The following is a 9,603-nucleotide window of genomic DNA, read 5'->3' as shown; positions in this document are numbered from 1 at the left end:
ACGAAGTACACAATACAAATCACCCCTGTCTCAAATGAACACAATATATAGGCTATGGATGGTTAATTACCATCAAATTCAGATTGGATGATGATTAACGCTAATGTATTACAAGGAAGGATAACAGCTATGTTAGCCCAGGTAATGCTGACCCAGCCATGTTATGAATAGCTTCACATTAACGTGTATTTATATTTTCTCTTGATCGATTAATTGTTAATGACGTTGATTATAGTGGCATAAAAGTGGAGACATTTCTATTTGCGCAACTACCAGGGTACTACCAATTACAAGTTAAGAAATTATGCGATTATACCGATATGTGTAATGATTTATGGATCTGATTTCAATATTCAGTACAAAAGCTGGCTCAAATTAATACAATATGCATGGATGCTAAATTAACATCAAATTACTGCATGATTGTTGAAGCTAAATCATTGCAATGAACTAACCGTTGCATTTGGATGCTATTTGAGCGATGCTATTTGAGCCATGTGTGCTTTAAACACAGTCTAACGTTTATTTATGTAAATAATTGAGGCTAGCTTGCTATAACGTGAACTATGCTATAGCTATCTTCTAGGACAGAGCCACGTCTTCAGGCTGTCTGTGAAGGATTGATTGCTAAACTATTCCAGTAGCCTACATGATAGTTTTAAGGAATAGAGGAGTCTGACGAGGCTGTTTACTTTTCGGTCTCTTGCTCGTTTATCCTTTCTCTTTCTTTCCCTCGCTTCCTCCGCCAATGTCTTCCTCAGTTTCTTTGTCGCCTCTGCCATGATGTCGACACAGAGAATACTGTGCTAGTTTCCTCTTGACCAGGCAGAAGGGTTTTATTACTTTTATTCCTTTTATCATGATTTTAGTAATCCAAGAAGCCTATCGGAACATCCGGTTCTGATATGATCATTATTTTACTCCAATTATTGCTCTTGCTGCTTGCTTTTATTGATTTTATGTAAAGCACTTTGAACTGCAACTCTTGTACGAAATGTGCTATATAAATAAAGTCTTACTTACTTACTTATAGCTAGCTCATGGGTCTAGTTGTTGTTGCATGAGGTGGTGCCATAAAGCATTACGTAGTTCTTGCAAGTAGTTTCCCGCCCTGTACCCCAAAGTTACATAGTGCAATACCAGGCGCACCAGGTGTGCTGTGGCAGTGGCACAGACGCCATTCATTCAAGTCAGTGTACCAACAAAATGATTCTGAAACTGTTATTTTAAGGTAAAAGTATTACATAATGTTACTGTACTTTCCACAAAAGGGTAAGAAACGATCACTTTGGTTTGCCTTATATTCCTTTTCTTAATGTATTCTGTTGTAGGTCGTAGGTGCCTGGCATCCATACTTTATAACATGATATCTCAACTTGAACATCCCACTCTTGTGAAATGGGTGATTTAAAAAAAAAAAATTACCACAAGGCGGCCTGTTATGGGCGGGTTTTAGGGCAATACTGCGGGTTTATTGGCCTGATAGTAGAGACACAAACGGTTTTTGTTTTGTAAAGTCATGTTTGGAATGTTTTGAAAGCTACAATGTTTACATCCAAATAGAGCAGGGCAGTCTGGGTGTTTAGGGGAGTGGTTTTGGTAATGACAAAGAGGAAGTCTTGTATTAGAAAACAACAATACTTCTGCTTGAAGAACTTAACATGGATGTTCTGATTTAGTCACTTTATCAGACTTTATGTGGGTAAATGTGTGGAAACCGGAGCAGGAGGTCACTGCCCAGGTTGTAATCACCGTGGTATGTCTTTTCACCCTACCAGGGGCAGTTAGTTTGATTCAGCCTGGTGCAGGAAGTTTAAATCTCATAAGCTCAGTGGTTGCCACGGAGAGGTCACTGGCCATGGTAACTGATCCAATCATTTGAATCTGGAGACACAATGCTATGAAAACTCCCTGCAGTGAAAATGCATGTGTTGTTCGCTCTAAACATTGAAAATATCACACAATCCAAAAGGCCATGACCTTTGTACATGCAAATGCTAAGACTAAGGGAAGGTCCTTTATGTTGATATATCCTAGACCCAGGTCTGCCTAAACAACAAGCTTCTGTATCTTTTATGTGTGAATTTGAGAGCTTAATTTCCCCTAACCTGATAATATTTTGGGTGTATATTGCATTGTGTGAATCATATCAAATCGTGGCACCTGTATCAGAAGGCTTTTTGAAGCCCCAACGAACAGAGTGGATATATTCTGTGAAAAAGACAAATGTCTCACAAACAATCTACGCTGAAGAACACGGCTGAGGCTATGTGAATTCACCACACAGTGAGTTCATCTGTTAGACTTGCCTTGGAGTATTTACTGTCCAATGTGGAACATCGTTCCAGCACCTCTCGCTCCGTAACCTTGCACAGGCACCACATTGTTATGGGTCCTACTTTATGGAAAATCCCCTTTGGTTGTGATAAACCAGCAGTGGAGAAGGTCAGCTGGTGTCTTCATGTCCTTGAGTTAAAACATTTCTATCTCCACACTTCAGGCCACAAGCCAGCATAGGAATTATTGTGCACTTATTGCTTTCCTTTTATTCTAGATTCTATCATACTTGCCTTTACATGTAGAGATTAACAAGTTTCCTGTTAGTTTCTGTATGTCAGTACAATGTGATTTTGTGTGCGTGTGTGTTTTGTGAGAGGGATAGAGAGAGAGACAGACCATGGAATAGGCTAACTGCGTAGGTAAGAGAGCGGTAGAAGTATTTCCAATCCCATACACAATGTTTCTTCAAAAACCAGAGTTTCAGACAAAACGTCCTTCACTTGTATAAGTGAGGTTCTTGTGGGGCTGACTGGAGGCTATATTGCATACGTACACGCTTTACATTTCCAGCCCCAAAGGCTGACTGTGAGGACCAGGAGTTATGAGGAGTGTGTGTCCAAGCACCACACATGCAAATGTATAATGCTTAAAGCCTATCTGTGTGAAGAGGATGACTAGCAGGCCAGTGGGTGCTAATGGTCTGTGCTGTTTGAATAGTGTGACGGTTAGCGGGGTAGCCACAATGAATAAGCGCTTTAGTGTCTCAGTGTGTTACAGATGCTCTGTGTTTGAACGCAGTGCGTTAGCACTAGCCTTTTTACCTTTTATCTTCCTCATTATCATCAAATATTTAATGTGTGCACAGTCAGAGCTTGATTGAAACCATGAGTGTTTAATGTGTGAGTGCTGTTTATTGTATGAATACTGCAAATTGTTGTGTGTGTGTGAAATGACACTGACACCTCTGACTCCTCTCTCTCTCTCTCTCTCTCTCTCTCTCTCTCTCTCTCTCTCTCTCTCTCTCTCTCTCTCTCTCTCTCTCTCTCCCCCTACGTGCAGCTGCAGGAGACAGTGAAGAGGAAGCTGGAGAGTGCTGGGTCGCCGCTGGGTCGCGATCAGATCAACGGCTTTGGCGACGGCGGCGGCGGCTACCCCCCCTCCAAGAAGGCCTGCATGGATGGTGCCCTGAGCGGCCTCAACGGAGCCTCCAACGGCGGCAACCGGGCTCTGTCGCCCCTGGACACCAAGCGTGGCATTAACACAGACCTTGTGCACAACGGGACGCACGGTGGGGGCGGGGGGGTCGAGCAGAATGGGACTGGATTGGGTGGGGATGGCGTGGGAGGGCGGGGCTCGGAGCAGGACATGCGTCTGCTGAAGGAGCTCAAGCAGGAGCCCATGGATGATATTCTGCCTACGCCTGGAGGCCCCGGCAACAACAACAGCCTGTTCCCTGACCTCAACCTGAACGAACAGGAATGGTCAGAGCTGATGGAGGAGTTCAACCGCTCGGTGGCCTACGAGGACATCCAGGACATCTTCAACGACGCTCTTGAGGATGGCAAGGACCCTGAGCTGGCCCCTGTGGGACCCCGCCAGACCCCATCCCAGCAGCATCAGTCCGGCCTACTGCCCCCGGATCTAGCCAACATCAAGACCGAGTTTCCCTCGGCTGCCTCCACATTCGACCAGGAGCCGCGCACCTCCTCTCCCCACATGAGGCAGACCCCCTCTGGGCCGGGCCTGCACAACAGCTCCCCCATCACCAGTGCCGCTGGAGCCTCCGCGGCCTCCTCTCCGGCCCTGCCGGTTCCGCCGCAGCAGGCCCAGGCTCAGGGCCAGCCGCCCCGACAGCTCCAACAGAACCACCTGATGTCGGGGCCCCCCAAGGACCTTTCCCCAGCCCAGCAGCTCAAGCAGCTGGCTGCACGCGAGCAGCAGAGACACCTGATGCAGAGCCAACAGCAGCAGCAAGTGCAGAAACAACAACAACAACAACAACAACAACAACAACAGCAACAGCAGCAACAACAACAGCAGCAGCAGCAACAGCAACAACAGCAACAACAGCAGCAGCAGCAGCAGCAACAACAACAACAGCAGCAGCAGCAGCAACAACGAAAACAACAACAACAACAGCAACAGCAGCAGCAACCAGCAGCCAAGTTCCATCCCCCTCCCAGCCACCCCTCGTCTTGGACCCAGGCAGCCCCCCCCACTCAGAGCCCACTGGGGGCCTCCGTGTACGGGCTGGAGAAGCCCACCAGCCCCTCCCTGTATCAGCAGGACTTCCCCAACCCCAAGGCCATGCTCATGCCTGGCCAGCCGCCCAACAAGGGCTCCCCCAAAGCGGCCACCGCTGGGGGGTACATGCAGCCCGGCGGGCACCCTGGCATGCTGAGCCACCCGCCCCCGGGAGTGATGGGACACCCCCAGGGCCCGGGGGGGCCGCAGGTGGGCATGCCGGACTACAGCAACACCAAACCCCTTACCCACTTTGAGGCCGTGGCACAAGGGGCCCCCCAGGGGCCAGGCGGGGTGGCCAATCAGAAGGCAGTTCTGCTCTCCATGCTCCGGCAGCAGCAAGCCATGAAGCAGAAGGCGGCAGGGCTCCCCTTCAGACCAATGCATATGCCGCACCCACAGGTGAGACGCAGTATATCTTATGGTCATATTGAGATGCAGGTGATCTGAGTGTGCGGAGGGGATACATATGGAAATGGTAGTTCAGTTCTGAGGTAGGCAAGGTGGCCATGGAGACAGAATATGTGGCATGCAATTCAGGGTTGGTTGACAGCTGTAATAGTCGACCTAAGCTGACTTTAGTTATTTATCTTTAACATGAACAAATCTACCTTTGTAAAAGGCAGAACCAGTTGAAATACGAGTACAGGAAGTGCTACACAGACACGCTTGAACACAAACCCTCAGAGGTACACTATATACCTTAGACCGTCTCCTCCAAACATGTTTAAGAGTTCCCCACAAATCAGGCGTTCCATCCCCTACACAAACACGCAGAGAGAGGTTTGATATACACACTGACATTGGTTAACCAAGAACATGGGCTGCTCTTATCAATATGATTGATGGAACCCATGTTTGAAAAGAAGGAACCTTTGGGATGCTGGCATACGAATACTGTTGGTACTAGTCACTTGAAGGAAGACCACCCAGTGGGGGTTTAGGTGGTGGGGAGTAATGTATTGTGGACACAGTAAGGTAGAGAACACACTTGCCTCAAATACAGCCTGAACTCCAACACACCCACTGAACTGCAGAAAGGCATTATATATTATTATTATTATTATTTATTTACAACAAATAATAATTAATTACAACTACTTAATTTAGGTTAGGGTAATTTTGTTATCTGTTTTCTGTCCTTTTTGCACTCTGTATGCATGCTAACCAGCGTTTACTCTGAATGCGTCTGTATGGACTAGAAGTTCCGAGGAGTTACCCAGAGTTCTCGGCTCTAGCAGGGCGTGCAGAAAGGCATTTTCAAGGATGCCGACAAGCCACAGACAAACTACAAACACACGCCACCCTTATTACCATACGAACACAGGCATGTGAGAACTCACTGTCTGTGAACTTTTATATAGCTTATTGGAATGCATAAAGCACAAGCCTGCATAGTGTGTATGTATATGTGGTCATGTTTCTACTTTCTGTGTGTGTGTGTGTGTGTGTGTGTGTGTGTGTGTGTGTGTGTGTGTGTGTGTGTGTGTGTGTGTGTTGTCTGCTTTCTCTCTGACACCAGACAAGGTTTGTAATGTGTTTTTGTCCCTGCTTGTCTGGCTAGGGGCCCTTAAACTAGCGAGATGGACACTGTGTGTGTCTGGGTCAGGCAGATGGTTGCTAAGAAGCAGGCGTTCACACACACACACACACACACACACACACACACACGCACACACACACAACCACACACACACACACACACACACTCTCTCTCTCTCACTCAGTTAGTGGGTGGGGGCTGGGTCAGGCATTAGATACAGCCCTGTGTGAGAGTTGGGGAGAAAGAGGGAGGGAGAGGGAGGAGGGACGGACGACAAAGCAGTCTTTCATGGAGCTCTTCACCCCCCTCCTCTGGCAGAAGTCCTCGGAAGTGTATTTTAGGCTCAGCCCCCCTCCCCATCCCCCCCTCTCTATTTAAATATAGCTGTTCTGGCCCACTGGGTTTTTTTCCTCTCTCGCGAGAGAAGACACTTTCTCTCTTTCACTCTTTCACTCTGCCTCCCTCTCTCCTTTTTTCCCCTCCATTGACCCTGTGTATCTGTGTCTCCCTTTCTGACTCGGTAGTATTACTCACTAGTAGTCTTTTCTGTTTAACCCTCTTTTGCACTCCCTCTCACCCTTTGTCTCTCTCTCCCTCTCTCCTCCCCCTAGGGTTAGTATTGAAGTAAGTTATGAATCATGATTATTGTGTTGGGGGGGGGGGGGGGGGGACTGGGCCTCCTCAATATTTGTACAGTGTCACTTAGCGTGGTAGATGAGGTTTGTAGAAGAATCACAGATGGAGTTCAGCACTTTAATGTGAGTTCTACCAGATATTACAGAAGTGCCTATGGGGCCAGCAGGTTTGTTTCTGGCAGGTTTACTAAATGGCCAATGGGAGTGAATGGCTGCTGACTTGGGCAGTCTGTTCGGCACTGATCTAGCCCTTTAGTCCTGCCATACAGTTTGGGTTGGCATCTGGTGCTGCTTGGCACTCAGCATATTTAGGGTGAAGCGCCCCCTAGTGTTTCCCCAGTGCAACCGCTCACATCTCCACTCGTCTCTCCAGGACCAGGGAGCCTACCCGTCAGCGCCGCACGTCCCCGGCCCCGGCAACACCATGGCCAGCCAGCAGGGGGGTAACCCCATGGCCGGTAACCATGGCAACCCGGCCTACCTGAGCAGCCAGGCGGCCCAAGTCCAGGCTCAAGCTCAAGCCCAGGCCCAGGCCCTGAAGCAGCAGCAACAGCAGCAGCAGCAGATGCAGCTCATGGAGCAGCAGCAGCAGTTCCTGAGAGTGCAGAGGCAACAGCAGCTGATAGCCGGCGAACAGGTCAGTGGCTGCCATGCGTCTGTGTTGTTAACAGCTATATGTGTCGCCGCCTTTGAATGCTTATTCAGAATATTTTATTCAGTAAATGTTATTGCACTTATTGTGAATCCCTTTACCTAAAGTGAATGTCAATCTATATTTTCTATAACAAATATTTAGCTAACAGCAAGACAGTTATTATTTAGGAGAAATCTAGACTTCAATATTTATTTCTCACATGTACTCTCATAAACATATCATCAGTCATTACTGAAAAGGACCACCAGTCTTTTAGCATGCAGTTGCATGTCATATGCACACCGTGTCCTGCTCACCAGAAACACCCCTCTGGGTATTTCAGCAGTGTTTCGCTTGGCCAGTTGGTGGAGCTTCTGTCGCATAAATGAGACGAGAGCCTGTGTTGACTGTGTGTGTGTGTGTGTGTGTGTGTGTGTGTGTGTGTGTGTGTGCACTTCAGGAGAAACAGCGGCAGCAACAGGAGCAGCAGCTTCAGAGGCACCTGACCCGGCCTCCTCCTCAGTACCAGGACCAACAGAACCAGCCGGCCAATCAGAACCCATTCCAGCAACAGCCGCAGGTGTCCCAGTTCCCAGGTAAAACAGCGACCACAGGCTTCCCCACCTCTCTGTGCTCATAACTACACCACTGACACACTTGGGTTCATTACTTGTTCATTACTTACTGCCTGCCACTAACACAATACCTGCTATCAGAAGCACGCTATGAGTCACTAGATAGCAGGTTACTAGTAATGATATTCTAAAAGGGTGACATTGTATATTTTACAAACATTACCTCGGTTGTATGTATTGTATAGTTTACAAACATTACCTCTGTTTATATAATAATAATAATAATAATATAACTTTTAACCATATATTATCCATAAACATATAACTATACATCATATATGATATAACACGCAATCAGCTTCTTACTGTCATAAGCTGCAGTCACCTCTCCTCTCGTGTGAGTTTCCCTCTCACCAGACAATGAGCCGCCTGTTTGTCAAAGCTTAATGAGACATGGGCTTGTCTTTTGCCAACACGTAACCAACATGCAAAGTGTGCACTGCTAAGCTCATTTGACTGGCAAAAATGAGTTGTGCCTTTATGTGGTAGGATGCGTGATGATAGCAGTCCGGCGCTCTCTGAGAAGTACCTAGTGCATTCACTTTTCACTGTGCCTTCAGATACCTCTTTTTTAGTCCCATTTATGGCTTCAATTTCCTGTCTTTTTTTCCCCTACAGGTTCGTCTCAGCCAATGAGTAATGTGAACCCCCTGGGAGGCCCCGCCCCCGGCGCCCAGCGCATGTTCCCCCAAAGCCAGGGCATGATTGGCATGAGCGTGGGGCAGGGCGGCGGTCCCGGCCCGGGAGCTCCAGCGGCCGCTGGCCAGGCCGACATGAGCCTCTCGTCGTGCGGCGGCCTCGACGTGCAGCAGGTGCTCTACGGAAACATGCCCATGCACCCGTCGCAGCACCCGGCGCAGCAGAGGCCCGGCATGCCCAGCACGTTCCGCCAGAACGTCCTGGCCCAGCAGCAGCACCTCAAGAACCAACCCAATGCCGTGCTGCTCAAACAACAGCAGCAGCAGCAGCAGCAGCAGCAGATGGCACGCCTTCCCAACAACATGCCCAACCCCATGGCCAACAGCATGAACGCTGCCATGCCCGGGGGTATGCAGGGTGGCATGCCCACGCAGACACAGTCCTGGCAGCAGCAACAGCAGGCGGGTATGCAGCAGGGTATGGGCACCCAGCCGTCTTCCAGCAACGGAGGGATGCCCGCAGGCTTCGCCAACCAGGGCTTCCATATGCAACCACGCATGCCCAAGATGCCCACTAACGGCCCGTTTGGGCAGACTGGCATGGGCGGCAGGCCCATGGGGGTCATGAACCCGGGGCAGATGATGCCCGGCATGCCCCAGCAAAGGACCAACAACCCCTCTCTGGGGCAGGGGCAGCCGGGGCAGCCACAGCCTCCCCCCCAGGCGCAGCTGCCTGACCTGTCGGCCTTCGGCCAGCCCCAGCCCGGTGGCGTGCCCAACCGCACGGCCGGCATGCCCTGTGGCCAGGGCTACCAGGTCAGCAGGACATCCAATCAGCAGCTGCCTTTTGGCTACAGCGCCCAATCGAGCGCCAGCCTGCCCAGTTTCCCGGGCGAGAGTGACTTGGTGGACTCGTTGCTGAAGGGCCAGGCCACGCAGGAGTGGATGGACGACCTGGATGAGCTGCTGGCCAGTCACCAATGAGGGGGGGGGG

At 49.4% G+C, this 9,603-nt stretch overlaps 1 protein-coding gene across 1 annotated transcript in view; it reads left to right on the top strand.

The window, feature by feature from the left end:
- Positions 1-9,603, top strand: part of maml1 (mastermind-like transcriptional coactivator 1) — a 16,211-nt gene extending 6,608 nt beyond the window's left edge. The window contains exons 2-6 of the mRNA XM_042702801.1: positions 3,340-4,311; positions 4,369-4,926; positions 7,076-7,339; positions 7,797-7,932; positions 8,590-9,603. Of these exons, the coding sequence (XP_042558735.1) occupies positions 3,340-4,311; positions 4,369-4,926; positions 7,076-7,339; positions 7,797-7,932; positions 8,590-9,593 (2,934 nt within the window). The 3' untranslated portion in view covers positions 9,594-9,603. The remainder of the gene's footprint in view (positions 1-3,339; positions 4,312-4,368; positions 4,927-7,075; positions 7,340-7,796; positions 7,933-8,589) is intronic.

This window comes from Clupea harengus, chromosome 20 (assembly GCF_900700415.2).
Source record: "Clupea harengus chromosome 20, Ch_v2.0.2, whole genome shotgun sequence".
NCBI classification, from domain to species: domain Eukaryota; kingdom Metazoa; phylum Chordata; class Actinopteri; order Clupeiformes; family Clupeidae; genus Clupea; species Clupea harengus.
Note: the sequence above shows the minus strand (reverse complement) of the source record. Positions and strands in the feature narration are given on the sequence as shown.